Genomic DNA, 14,146 nt, shown 5'->3' with positions numbered 1-14,146 from the left:
AGAGGATAGAAAGAATAAACCTCACTAACTTGGGGAGAGTACTTAGCAAGTATAGAAATCAAATATTAATTTGAGGGTCTGAGAAATACTCATTTAATGAATATCGAGGCAGGCAGCACCGGTCAGTGCTGTGGGGGCGGGGGGGGCGGCACGGTGGCTGCCACGGGGGAGGGGCAGTGACAAGGAGAGGGCGCGGGGGGCCCCTCTGGGGCCAGAGGCTCAGTTTACTGAGCAGATGCTGCCTACGGGTTGCTCACTGTGAAAAGTTGCACACTTTGTTATACTTCAGTTAAAACATTCACGGAAGGTGAAATAACTCAGCGCTCACGTCTTGGAATGAAAAAATGATTCAGCAGTTTAATGGAGAAGGCAGAAACCTGGAAGGAACCCTGAAGCTTTTCTCAGAACTGGGTCTGTCTCCCTAGGGGTAGTTTCTAAAGTCCCTGCGCTGAGCCCCGAGGCTGGCTGCTGGGGAAGGGGCAGGCCTGGGGCACGGATAGAGGGGCTGCCCCGGGTGCTGGCTTTGCTCTGAGGAGGATTCCCGTGGGCGGGCGACGTGTACATCTGAGAGGGCAGGCGGATGGCCGGGCCTGGAGTCCGGAGCAGAGGTCAGCCAGAGGTCGGCACTGGCGGGGGGGACCTGCACTCCCTGCTCTGTCCACGGGGTGTGCTTTCCACCCAGCCTCACTGGGGGGCCTCCGACCCCTTCCGCCTTCAGACTCTTCTCTGTCTTTCGGGGGATGGTGTGAAGCCAGTCGGTAGCTGGCTGCCAGCTGGACCGCCTCCGTGGGGCTCGGAAGAAGACCTCAGAGGAGGCCACTGTGGCCAGGAGGACTTAGGTGTCCGAACAAAAGATTAGTAGGGGCTAGGCAGTTCTGTGGTTGAACGAGTAGAAGGCAGGGCACCTCTTTTTCTTTTTTATACATTTAGTTTATTTTTATTTATTATTTTTGGCTGCGTTGGGTCTTCGTCACTGCGCGCTGTCTTTCTCTAGTTGCGGCGAGCAGGGTGTCCTTTTCGTTGTGGTGCACGGGCTTCTTGTTGCAGTGGCTTCTCTTGTTGCGAGCATGGGCTTTAGAGCGTGTGGGCTTCAGTAGATGCCAACTACGCGCAGGCTCAGTAGTTGTGGTGCACGGGCTTAGTTGCCCCATGGCACATGGGATCTTCCTGGACCAGGGCTCGAACCCGTGTCCCCTGCATTGGCAGGTGGATTCTTAACCACCGTGACACCAGGGAAGAATGCATCTCTTAATCTGCACTCCTCCTGTGGACAAATCATCTTTTTTTTTTTTTTTTGCGGTACACGGGCCTCTCACTGTTGTGGCCTCTCCCGTTGCGGAGCACAGGCTCCGGATGCACAGGCTCAGCGGCCATGGCTCACGGGCCCAGCCGCTCCGCGGCATGTGGGATCCTCCCGGACCGGGGCACGAACCCGTGTCCCCTGCATTGGCAGGCGGACTCCCAACCACTGCGCCACCAGGGAAGCCCTAAATCATCATTTTTAAAGTGTCCATTTAGTGACCCGAAGTCACCCTGTGATTCCCTTCAGGAGCTGTGTTAGAGCAGGTCATCCAGCGTGTGGTCCACCCAGCCCGAGCGAGCTCCGCTCGGTGCCTGAGGCTTGTCCCCTGCATGGGGGCCCCCCCACCTCCGCCTGCCCCTGGAAGAAGCCCTGGGCGACCCTCCGCAGGTGCCCCCGTGGGGCAGCAGCTCCCCGCCGTGTCCGTGGGGGTGGGGTCTGTGTTGAATGTCAGGACCCTTTAAGAAGCCCCGGCCAGTGCTGCTAATAAGAAGCTTCTCCGTCATGTCCGGATGTTAGTTCAGAACCAACCACCCCCGCCTCCTGCGACCAGCCAGTGACGGGGTAAAGGGGAGGCCGGACAGAGCGGGTGCCCACTCCCTCCCCCGCACGCCCTAGGGGAGGGGAGCATGGACATCCCGTTAAGCGTGTGTCGTCGCTTTAAATGAATCTACCCGAGGCTGGTGGCTGTAAACATGAATTTTCTTTATTGTCTCTTCCTGCTGCTTTCAGAGGAGCTGCTGTTTTGCCCTGAGGAAGTGAGGCTTCTGAGCGAGGCCTGGGCGCCAACTGGGGGCTGCCTGGACCTGCTGTCCTGGCTGTAACGTTCTGTGCGAGGGAGGAGTAGATGGCCACCAAGAGCGAGGGCCGGGCTGAAGCCCCCTGGAGGGTCCAGGTGCAGGCCAGCTGCTGTCGTAGGCGCTGTGGCCTTGTGTCTGCCGTCTGCGGGGTTGAATGACCGGGCTCTACACACAGGGGGGGCGGGGAGTGTGCATTCAGTCCCCGGCGGCGACCTGAGCGTGTCCCACTTTCAGCCCCAGGACGTGAGCCTCGGTTGGTCAAGACAGGAGGGTTGAACCCTGCTGAGGAGGCACCGTCTCGCTCGTACACGCCACTCGAGAGCCGGGTTTCCTGGATCGCTCGTGTCTTGCGTGTGAGGCGGGGGCTGAACTCGCCTGGCCCCGGCGGGCAGCATCTGAGCGCCAGGCGCGCTAACAACAGGAGCACAGCCGTGTGGGCCCCTGAGTCACTCCTGGAAGTGGGGCCCCCTCCACCCAGGTGTCTAGAGGTTTGGCCCCGAGTGAGCTCGGGAGCGCATGGAGTCTCGGGGTTGGGGGTTTCTACGGGCCCACCTGCCTTCCTGCACAGACAGGTGTGTTTCTGGGCGGCAGGGACTGGGGCGGGCTGCTGGGAGGGCAGGCGCGCCTGGCCAACCGCTGTCGGGCCGCGTCCCCGCGGCACGCACGCCGGGCCCCGCGTCACCCGCCCCCATCTCGTTCTAGGCATCAGCAACGCGGAGGCGCGGCAGCCGGGGAAGGCCCCCAACTTCAGTGTCAACTGGACGGTGGGCGACTCGGCCATCGAGGTCATCAACGCCACCACAGGGAAGGACGAGCTGGGCCGCGCCTCTCGCCTGTGTAAGCACGCGTTGTACTGTCGCTGGATGCGTGTGCACGGCAAGGTACTGAGGCGCCCTTCCCCACCAGCCTGCCCGGGCGGCCGCCCCACGCCTGGTCTCTTCTGGGTGCTCTTGGCTGACAGTCTGGCCCTGGCTCCTCAGATTCAAAGCAGGCTCAGCCCCCCCACCCCAGACTCCCACCCCAGCCCGCTGGAGCCTGGGGCTCGGCACTCCCGCGGAGTCCTCCTCGGGGCCCACAGCTCGGGGCGCCCTGGGTCCCACCCGTGTGTTTGGAGGGCTTTGGTTGGGGGTTGGGGCTTTGCAGCAGCACGGCCCTTCTTCCCCACACAAACTCCCCTCTAGTGAGTCAGTATGTTACCAGCTTCCATTTACTTGTAAGTCAGGTCAGTAGCTTTTATTTGTGATGGGCAGAGGTTGCTGCGTCCCCGTGGCGGGACCCTCACCCGCGCAGGGGGCCTTGGGTAGCTGCCCTGCTGATTCTAAGATCTGCACAAAAAATTTGGAGGAGGTGGGGGGGGGGCTCGAGTTCTCCCTGTGACCAAACGGCAGAGGTGTTGTTTGTTAAAGACATGCAGGTATGAAACGCGACCTCGGGGTCACTTGGGGCTGAGGACGCAGACCCTCGGGGTGTCCAGCGTGGCTCGTGTGACACGGTCCCTGGGGATGGCACTGTCCCTTGGCTCCCCCCAGAAGCAGCACTGTTTGAAACGCCGTTTTTTGAACATCATACTGAGTTTCATTTTCTACCGTTATTGCTTAAACAGTTGCACTTGTTTTTTTTTAAATCTTTCTACAGGTTCCCTCCAACTTACTGCGGTCCAAGATCACTAAACCCAACGTGTACCACGAGTCCAAGCTGGTGGCCAAGGAGTACCAGGCCGCCAAGGCCTGTCTGTTCAGAGCCTTCATCAAGGCCGGGCTGGGCGCCTGGGTGGAGAAGCCCACGGAACAGGACCAGTTCTCACTCACACCCTGACGGGTGTGCAGCGCGGCCCCAAACCTCGCAGCTGAGCCGGGGCAGGTGTGGGATGTGTGGGAGCTGGGCGCGCGGCACCGTCCCCGGGGCAGGCGCGCGGGGCGCGGGGTCTGGCGTCTGGGTCCCGTGTCACCACCTGGCATCTCTCTACAGCAGTGTTCCCCCTTTTGAATCATCCAGTGACTGCTTTCAACCTCAGTTTACATTTAGAAGTTGAGTTCTACTGAGTAGGGCTTCCTGAAGTTTAGGAAAAATAGGAATTACTTTGTGTGAAATTCTTGAATAATTAATTTATTCAGAACTAGGAATATGGTTTATAAATAAGAAGTAACTATGTCAGGTCACTCTTACGCCACATTACTTTGATTGCAAAGAAGCATTTGTATACGGAGGGAGTGAGGAAATAGATAGGAGGCAGTAACCTAAAGAAACTGTACCCCTGTCCACACGTAGGTCCCTGTTCCCCGTAGGCGCCTCCCTGGGAGAGGACTCCCCGCACGGAGCCCACGTCCACAGCGCAGCGACCCGTGGTGGGGCGCATGGCGTCGCAGCCAGGTCCCTGCAGCCTCCAGTGTCCTCTAGAAGTTTCTGTGCTCCTCGTAGGACCATACCATGGAAAATCGTCTCCTGGTTGACTTCTAAATAATCAGAGGTCAAACATGGTCAGTAGGCCTGGCCATTCATTTGGGTTTTTTAAGCAGTATTTAACTTTTAGGGACTAGAAGGGATCCACAGGGGCTACTGCACAGTAAATCACCTAGAATTCCCTCTGGTCCTTCCTCTGAACCTCCTGGATGTGAATGGCTGTCCCAAGATCTTCACAGGATGGAAATAGAGCTAAGGAAGTAGGTATTCATTCTTGGAAAATGCCACTTAAGGCATATTTTCTAATCTTTCCAGCTTTATCAAGGACATGTTTGAAGTACAAGTGTTCAGGCTGAGAGCTGGCAAGACACAGTGTTGCTGGTGGGGTCTCGACCAGGTTGGGATGTTGGTGTCACGGCAGGGAAGGGGGGTGGTCTGGAGTCGGGGGTGCCCGGGACACTGCTCGGCACCCCACAGCACACAGGCCAGTCCCAGGCGGGCCGAGCGAGCCGGGGGTCAGGGCAGGCGGGCCGGTGGGGACCCCGGGAGGCCGCCCCGCCCTGACGCAAAGGTCACAGCACGCTCCTCCCGCTTCCATGGAGGGTCGGAGAGGAGCTTGTGCCCTTTGCTGAGTCAGCACCAGTTCCTGGTTCTGGGGGGTCTTGGGGGTACCATAGGCAGAGAGGGCCCTCCAGCCAAGTCCAGGCGCCAAGCTGTGTGCCTGGGTGTCCCGTGTCCTTTATGGGCTCAGAAAACTCAGAGCAGGAACAGGACGGCCACTGGCACTTTGGCCCAGAGCCCGGGCGCTCAGAGTGGGAGACGTGGTCCCAGAAGGTCACGTCTCCAGGTGTCTCCGCGTCCGCATGGAGACTTGAGGTGCTGCGCCCCGTGGGCGCGTGCAGGGCAGGGGGGAGGGGGCCACACTGCCGGGGCCTGGCCGGGTCAGAGGACGAGGGTTGCCCGTGCCGCCATCTCTGCAGGGCGTTTTCTTGTCTCGACCCGGTCGGCACAGGGCTCGGGCCCGCATGGCCCGGCGGGGCCTGCTGTGGTTTCACCCGAGAAAAGAAGGGTGTCTGGCGGCGCCCCCCGACCACAGCAGTCTCCTGCACACTCAGAAAAGACATCTGTGAGTCCCTGCATTTTTATTCTTCTCTCTATAAATGGTATTTTTTCTAATGGGGATTGGGAGATGGACTTAGTTTTTAAAAAATATGTGGATTTTGGTTACAAAGTCCAGAGGAATGATACTGCACGTGCACACAAGCAGGCCAGGACGCCCGGCTCCCCCTGTCAGCCGACTGTGGACCTGAGCACGATGCCCCACCATGCCCCAGCCCAGGTAAACGAATGCCTTGCTGTGTGGGTCCGTGCCGCGTGGCTGTGCCCCGCTGCCTCTCCCGGTTCACATCTGTGCGACCGTCCAGGACGGACCTGACGCGGGGCTCCTGCCCCGAGGGCACCCAGGCCCGGGGAGGAAGGTAGCCAAGGATCGCGGGCGAGGGGGTCGGGGACCGCTGGGCGGCAGGGCCAGGCGGGGCTGCGGGGAGTCGGGCTGGGGCAGGAGGCCTGCACAGCTCCTGGGACAGGGCAGCTGGCACACTCCTCTGTAAGCAGGAAAAAGGAGGAAACGCACACCCCCCAAAAGACAAATCAGGGCGCGCAGCCCGCCGTGCATCACCACGTAGGCATTTCCTTGAGGTGTCGTTTTGCATCCAGGGTCCTTAATCTGGGTTTTAGAAACTTTGGAAATCTGACACAACCAAGCCCTTGATCTTTTGAGAAAAATCTTAAACTTTGAGGACATTTTGGCCGGTGGGGTTTGGGAGGGTTTCTGTTCTGTCTCGGCGGCCAAGCCTGTAGTATGTATTCTGCAAAGACACTGGCCCTGCTGCGGTGCCTGGGGCCACTGGGCAGCTGTCCTGCTGGCGGGAAGGTCCGCCATAGAGAAGTCTCATTTTGTGACCCGAGCCAGGGCTTGTGGAGAGGGTGGCCGAGGTGGGGGCCGTGATCGCTGGTTCCTCAGCCCTCACCCCTGCTCGGGGTCGGGAGGCCTCGCCTCCTCCCTGCAGTTTGACTCTGAGTCTTAATGGGGCTTTTCGTCATCTTTTTCTATTTGGAGATTTTTATTATAATCAAAAACAGTTATTTTATTTTAAAATGTACAAGCCCGCATTTCACAAGGTATTAACTTCTCTGGAATTTATTTTTTTTGAATAATTTTGTTGCTTTCCAGACTCTAGAATCCCTGCTTTCCTTGTAATTTCACGTGGCCGAGCCTCCCAGTCTCCTGGGGTAGCCAGGTCCCAGAATGGAATTGGTGGGTGCTGGGAGGGGGAGCACGCCCTGCCCCTTTTCTCCAGGAACAAATAAAGACAGATGGGATTTTTCCATTTCCAAAATATTTTACACCAAAATGTAAGGTCTGCCCCGACTATAAATTTGATCCAGCACGAGAAGTAAAATCCCATCTCTAAATTCTGTGAAATTAGTGAATCTCTCAGAAGGTTTTCTTTTTATCAAAACTATATGAATGGAAAGAGCAGAGTGTGGTCGTGTGAGTCCAGCTTCGCGTGTCCTTTTCCTCGGCGTGTCCTGTGACTGTCTCTCCCTGGCCAGAGGCCGGCCCAGGGCACTGGGGTTCTGTGTCCACATGGCTGGGAGGGGAAGGCTCTGGCGATCTGGACTCTGAGCTCCTGTTTCCGGCAGCGCGTGTGCGCTTCCTCGTTCAGTGTCTGGAGGTGCACGCCCCCAGCCCCGAGGACTCTCATCTTGGCCACGGCTTGGGCTGCTGTTGCATTGCGGACCCAGTCGTGAACAGTTAAAGGCGGTCTGTGGAATGTTCGTGGAATGAGCCCCGAAAGCTGTTTGCTTCTCCAACTTTGGGTTATATGCTGTTAATTTTATTCTAGAATTCGGACACTTCATATGAATGTAATCCCGCCGAGAGCGCTGTCACCCAGGCGCACTCCTCGGTGCCCCCTGTGTGTCCACTGATGTGCAGGCCACACGTGACCCCCTGCATGAGCTTCCTCCTGCACTGAGACCAGCCAGCACCGAGCATGAGACCCTGTCACTCAGACAGAGGACTTGAGACGTTCTCAATAAAACCATGTTTCACTACCACAGCCTCGCTGAGATTCTCTCTCCTCCCTGGTTATTTCCCTCCTTGGTCCAGAGTAGTGTTTGGGAAGGTGTGGGTGGGCGCCAGCCGAGGGCACTGGGCCGACGCTCCACTCCTGTCATCTGTGCGTGGCTCTGAGCGCCTCCCCTGGGGCTTGGGCCCTCTGATTCCCCCCCCCCACGTGGGTTCCTGGAACACACCGGCCAACCCACCCCCCCACGTGAGTTCCTGGCACACGCTGGCCACTCCCCCCCCACGTGAGTTCCTGGCACACGCCGGCCACTCCCACACGTTAGGCGGAGGAGTGGAACTTGCATAGCTGGCCCTGCTCCTGCCCGGCTATAGAGAGGGAGGATGACGTGAGCCCACGTGGCGTGAGGCGTGTGGAGCACCGTGGACGGGACAGCAGAGGGGGAGCCCACACCAGCTCGTCGCTGGCCGGACTGTCTGGGTGTCGGCCACAGTGAGGCAGCTACCTGGTTACAGGGTAGAGCAGCAGTGTTCAGGGCTGGCGTTTTGGAGGGCCGTTCACAGTAAAGTGGAAAGCCGGCTGCAAGGCAGTATTGAAGTTCGCGGTTGTAGAGAAATTCGGATGCTTTATGTGAGAAGGGCACAAGCACACACGGAACAATCTGGAAGAGGCCGAGTCTGGTCACCGTGTGCGAGTGATGGGATTGGGAGTCATTTTAATTTTAGTTTCCTTTTTAAAAATTTTATCTCTTTGTCCAACATTTCTATATCAACATGAAAAGCAAACAGGACAACCTTTTGAAAAGTCAAAAGTCCCATACAAACAAAAAGCAGCACAGTTATAGACAAGTAATTTACTGTCCTTTGCATCCATTTTGATTCCGTTTTCATTTTTTTCCCCACAATAAAAGCAACATTCAAATGAAAATATGTGTCATCAAAAAGGGCAGATTAAGCTTCAGAGAAAAGGTTGGGGACAGTCTCCTCTACAGTTCAGTCTGTAGAAGGGCTTTTCCTCGTGGGGTCTTCCTGTGGCTCCATGGAGGGGGCGGGCAAGACCCCGTGTTCCGCGACGGGGCTGACGTGACACGGAGCTCTTGTTCTCCTGCAGCAAAGACTACAGATCCATTCCTGGGACGGGAGGGGTGTCGGGTGGGTGTCGTGGTGGAGAGAGGAGGAGGGAAGGGGGCAGGCGGGCTGCAGCCGGGGGGCGCGGGGAAGCAGCTACTTCGTAAATTGCTGTCATTTAATTGTTAATATTAATTAACATTTAGTTAGTCATATTATTAATAATTTCTTTGGTAAAGGCAGAGGGACCGGCCGAGGGAACCTGGCGAGTCGGGGCACTGGCCCAAGGTGCGGGAATCTGGGGAGAGGTCGAACCCAGCCGTTAGTTAAAATCACACTGTATGAGCTCACGGTCATTGAGATCAAGGTACTGGATCCCCAGAGCCCCTCACTCGCCGTGTGCGTTGTTCTGGGCCCGGGCGTCGGCCCGCGGGGGAGTTGTGCACGCTGGACACCCCCGCTCCGGCCCCCTCTGCTGCCCTGCTGTCCCCAGGCCCGAGAAAGGGGCACAGGCTGTGCGGATGGTACCTGAAACGCGCCTGCCAGGTTGTGAGGGCGCCGGAAGTTGAGAACGTGTTGGTGCAGCCTCTGAGAACTGTCACGCCCATGACGAGAGGCAACGCCATTGCTTCCCGCGCCAGACACATGGGTGATGGCGACCCTGCTCTGGACGGGCTGTGGGTGCGAGGGTGCAGCGATGGACCCACCGGGCGTCTGCAGGGGCAGCGGGCCCTGGGACTTGCCGGAGTATCATGTGTTTTATTGTTATCTATTATATGCAGCGTGGGCTGCAGTCCTCACAGCCACAAAATTGACCGTCAGCTCATGGACACACATGAACACAGGACGGGGAGGGGGCGCGTGGCTAAGCATCGACCGGCACCACCGGCCTGGGTCTGTAGGGCAGCTCCGGGCGGGCAAAGGCCCTGTTCTCGGAGCGTCTGCCCACAGCCCAGAGCGCCAGGGCTACAGGGGCCGGGGCTCCCCGCCTCTCCCCGCCCCTCAGCTCCCTGGGACTGAGGCCTCTGAGGCCAGCTGACCAAGTAGCGAACACCCCGCAGAAAATGACCTCCTGAGGAGAAAGAAGACGTCTGAAGAGTACAGCTATTTGACAGTTAGAATATTGAATTAGAGATTCCGTCAGAATATATGCCAATGTTTTAGAACAGAGAGCCCAAGAATTTGAAATTAGCTTAATGAACATTCTCAAAGAGACAAAATGAAACCAAGAGAGCCAAGCAGAATTTGAAACAGTGAACACAATAGACAAGCTGAACAACAGAGTGAATTTACAATCAGAAAACCAGATGGAAAGAGGAAGAGACAAAGAAAAAGAAAACCCAAAATGCCTGGACGCTAGCAGTCAAGTGTCACATCTGGCGAATGGGGCGTCTGTGCCGTTTGTTACCTTTGCAAGGGCGTCGTTAGGAGGCACAGTGAAGCCCTTGCAGATGAAATGGTCAGTCTGGGGCTTCCTTAAAAGGAAAAACGAAAACAAAACAAGAGGACTGTAAATGGAGAAAAGGTCTAGTTGGAACAGTATTGCCGAGTGGAGGCGATGTTGGACCAGCACACAGGAATGCAGGATACTCTTCTCGCTACTTCCATGTCTTTAAAATTTTTCATAAGGAATTTTAAAAGTTCAAACATAGACTTTTAAAGCTACCATTTGATGGTACTCTAAGTGCTCTGGGATTTTTTACACAAAAGCAGGTAACGCCTACACAAAAAACTTTACCACCGTAAAATGTGAACTTTCCGAGTTTTAAAAATGGAGGCGGGGCATAGAACAGTTTTAAATCGCCATCATTTACTTCCTTGGAGAGCCGTTTTAAGGGTATCTTCATGGAAATAAGGACTTCCTGCATCTGCTGAATCTTCTGTCACCGCTCACCCTGCCTGAGTTTCCTTCCTGACACATACTGCTCTGACGTAACTTGGGTTTATCTGTCCCCAGCGAAACGTTGACCCTGTAGGTCAGAGGCATCAGTTCACGGCTGTTCCCCGTCACTTAGGACAGCCCTGCCCTGCTGCAGACAGTAAATACCCACTGAATTAACAAAAGCAAATGATTAATTGTTAAAAATGGTGCCTCAGAGCTTTGACACAGAAAAATCGGCACTGAAAGCAGTTTTGATGAAATGCTTAAATAGAGAAACAACATTTGAGAAATCTCGCAAGAGGCCTACAACGTAAAAATCATCAGTACGGTGGTAAGTCTATGGTGGTTGCTAAAGCTAAGCTGAAAGTAAGAGAACACATAGCCCTGAGAACCCAGAGTTTAAGGTCTGGTTTGTGTCAACGTGGCGAAGCCTGGAGTGATGGGAAGGGTAGAGGGTGTGAGAACACATTTAGGTCTTTGTCTTACTGGGCTGGAATACGAGAATCCATTATCTTTATATGAACACATGTCAAAGACTTTAGTTAACTCTAGTTAGTGACAAGACTAATAAGACGTTGAACCCGATTGCACTGGGAGTTTGAGTTACGCTGCTGGATGCAGTGTGTTTGGCCTTTTATCTGGTTGCCTTGGGCAGGAAATGCTGGGGCTGAACTGGAAGCCAGCTATGGGTGGGTAATGTCCGGACTCTTGAAGACGAGTGTCTTCTGAATACCGGTGCCTCCCCACGCCCGGCTGACCTGTAAACGGGTTCACGAGTTAAACAGACCACTTGCTTCTCTACTCATTTCTTGTTTTATATGGAGGAATTGAATATTCTTAAATAATACTGCAAACACACATTGCAAAGTGTCAGCTATGAGACTGATTTCGCTTTTTGCCTTTCTTTTCATTAAGCCTTCATACCTTTCCGACCTTTCATTAAACACAAAGGAGGCTTTGATCATGATGCTTGCCAGAATTAGTGAGGAAGAGCTTTTTCAAATGATTTTTATACTTAATTCTTTTCTTTTTTTTTTTTTTTTGCGGTACGCGGGCCTCTCACTGTTGTGGCCTCTCCCGTTGCGGAGCACAGGCTCCGGACGCGCAGGCTCAGTGGCCACGGCTCACAGGCTCAGCCGCTCCGCGGCATGTGGGATCTTCCCGGACCGGGGCACGAACCCGCGTCCCCTGCATCGGCAGGGGGACTCTCAACCACTGCGCCACCAGGGAAGCCCCATACTTAATTCTTATTTAGTCTTAGCTCCTGGGAATAGTGATCATTGCATGCATATGCACACGCTTTTTTATCATCATTCTCCGCACTCAGTATATAACCTGAGCATTTGCCTACATACTTCATTAAACTGTTACAAATTAAGTTAGAAAAGCAGTGTATAGACGCATTTACTTTTACCGGCATATTATACAGTGGGTCAGTTAATTAAATCTATATGTTTTCAATCTTGACTTCACTGCCTTCAGTCATTTATCTTATAAGGTGTGTCCTATAATTTTATTTCTCACGATTTTCTTTCTGAAAATCCCTGGAAAATCATGTTAACACTTTTATTTCAATGGAAAAGTGGGTCAGACCTTGTCTGACAGAAAATAAGTCTCATTTCTTCACTGGTTTGAGAAGGAGGGTCAGGCTGCATGAAGGACACACCGGCCATAAGTGGAATGAACCCAATCTGCAGCTCCAAGCTTTGATGAAAATATATTTTAAAACACAGTATGACAAAAGCATTTTACTGAAAAAGACTGAAGGGGCTAAAAAGCAATGGAATGAACATTTCAACTTTCCCAACCCTCTCAGAATATATCAGGTTCAACAAGGTACCGCTAGGTGACGGAGAAGCGGGGGTAAATCATAGTCCCTTGATAAGTCGATGTGAGGCCTCTCCAGTAATGTCCCAGAAATTGCGAGTGACAGGATAACACGTCCTCCTCTAAGTACGTAGTTTCTAATCCTTTGCTTTCAGAAAAATTTGAATGAAAGTGTAATATTGTTGACAGTTGATAAAACATTTTAAAATTTTTATAATTTTTATTACAGATCACCTTCTGATTAAAGGGTATTATGTAGGAGTTCAATAAACAATTGAGGGACATTGCTACAATATACCTCCTTACCTATGTATTCTGCAAACAGTGTGTCCTGGATGTACCTCTATTTTAAAAAGACTAGAAACATAACTAAGATGAAGCTGGTCTCGTTGCAGCAGACTCTCCCTGATCCTTGCATGTGGGAGCCATCTGGTTGCAAGAACAGGCTTCCTCATCTCCTTAGGAGAAGCATTTTCACTAAAATGTTGCTTTTGTGTGTAATAGTTACCTATCAACGTTGTTATATATTTATGTTGTTTGAATAATTGTGAACTGAGAGTATTTGAAAAAAATAACAATCCAGGAGATATTATTAACAAGTAAAGTCTGTTGGTCACAGAGGGAATGAAAAGGAAGGATAAGTGAAGGAGAATGACAGATGCTGGATGGTGGAAGGTAGAAGGTGGCGGGCGGAGGGTGGGTGGCGGATAGTTGGGGTGGAGGAGGGTGGGTGGTGGAAGGTGGAAATGGATAATGGCTGGTGGTGGTGGCTGGTGAATGGTGGCACGTAGATGGTGGATGGAATGTAAGAGGTACATGGTGGATGGTGGACGGTTGGGCTGGATGATGTAAGATAAATGGTGTTTGGTGGAAGGTGGCAGGAGGCAGGTGGAGGGTAGAACGTGGCGGGTGGATGGCGGGTTGTGGATAGTCGAGGAGGATGGTGGACGGTGGATAATGAGTGATCACAGGTGGTTAGTGGAAGGTGGATTCTGATGCTTGAAAGCGGAAGGTGGTATGTGGATGGTGAATGGTGACTGTTGTGTGATTGATGGTGAAAGATGGGTTTGAGAAGGTGGAACGTGAGCCATGGAAGGTGAAAGTTGTAGGTGAAAAGTGGAGGGTGGCAGGTGGATGGTACCAGGTGGATAGGAGATGGGGGATGGTGTACACTGAGTGTCGGATGGTGACTGGGGGATGGGGCACAGTGGGCAGTGAGTTGTAAAATGTGGGTGGTGGGAGATGGAAGGTGGTTGGAGGATGGAGGACAGTGGACGGTAAAAAATGAATGGTGGGGCTTCCCTGGTGGCGCAGTGGTTGAGAGTCCGCCTGCCGATGCAGGGGACACGGGTTCGTGCCCCGGTCTGGGAAGATCCCACATGCCGCGGAGCGGCTGGGCCCGTGAGCCATGGCCGCTGAGCCTGCGCGTCCGGAGCCTGCGCTCCGCAACGGGAGAGGCCACAACAGTGAGAGGCCCGCATACCGCAAAAACAAAAAAACAAACAAAAAAATGAATGGGGGAGGGTAGAAGGGAATAGTGGACGGTAGTAATGGAAGGTGGGAGGGGGAAAGTGAAGACTAAAGGTAGGAGGCAGGGGATGGAAGGATTGGAGGAAAACATTGTTATGAGGTCAGCTCTCTAACAATTTACGTATAGAATAAATGCAGTCCCAATCTAACCCCCCTAACAAGCTTATCAAAAAATGTATACGGAAATTCAAAGGAGCCGGGGTCGGAGCACCCTGCTGGCCTTGGAGAGCCTCCCGGTGAGGCCGGAG

At 54.0% G+C, this 14,146-nt stretch overlaps 1 protein-coding gene across 5 annotated transcripts in view; it reads left to right on the top strand.

Moving 5' to 3' along the window:
* Positions 1 to 7,620, top strand: part of ADARB1 (adenosine deaminase RNA specific B1) — a 114,841-nt gene extending 107,221 nt beyond the window's left edge. For 4 of the 5 annotated variants that reach the window (XM_060297695.1, XM_030835612.2, XM_030835609.2 and 1 more), the window contains 2 exons: positions 2,803 to 2,981; positions 3,736 to 7,620. In XM_060297695.1, the coding sequence (XP_060153678.1) occupies positions 2,803 to 2,981; positions 3,736 to 3,915 (359 nt within the window). In that variant the 3' untranslated portion in view covers positions 3,916 to 7,620. The remainder of the gene's footprint in view (positions 1 to 2,802; positions 2,982 to 3,735) is intronic. The other variant, XM_060297696.1, reaches the window with a different exon arrangement.
* The last annotated feature ends 6,526 nt before the right edge of the window (positions 7,621 to 14,146 follow it).

Source organism: Globicephala melas, chromosome 4 (assembly GCF_963455315.2).
Source record: "Globicephala melas chromosome 4, mGloMel1.2, whole genome shotgun sequence".
Lineage (NCBI taxonomy): Eukaryota > Metazoa > Chordata > Mammalia > Artiodactyla > Delphinidae > Globicephala > Globicephala melas.
This window is presented reverse-complemented; position numbering and strand designations above follow the sequence as displayed.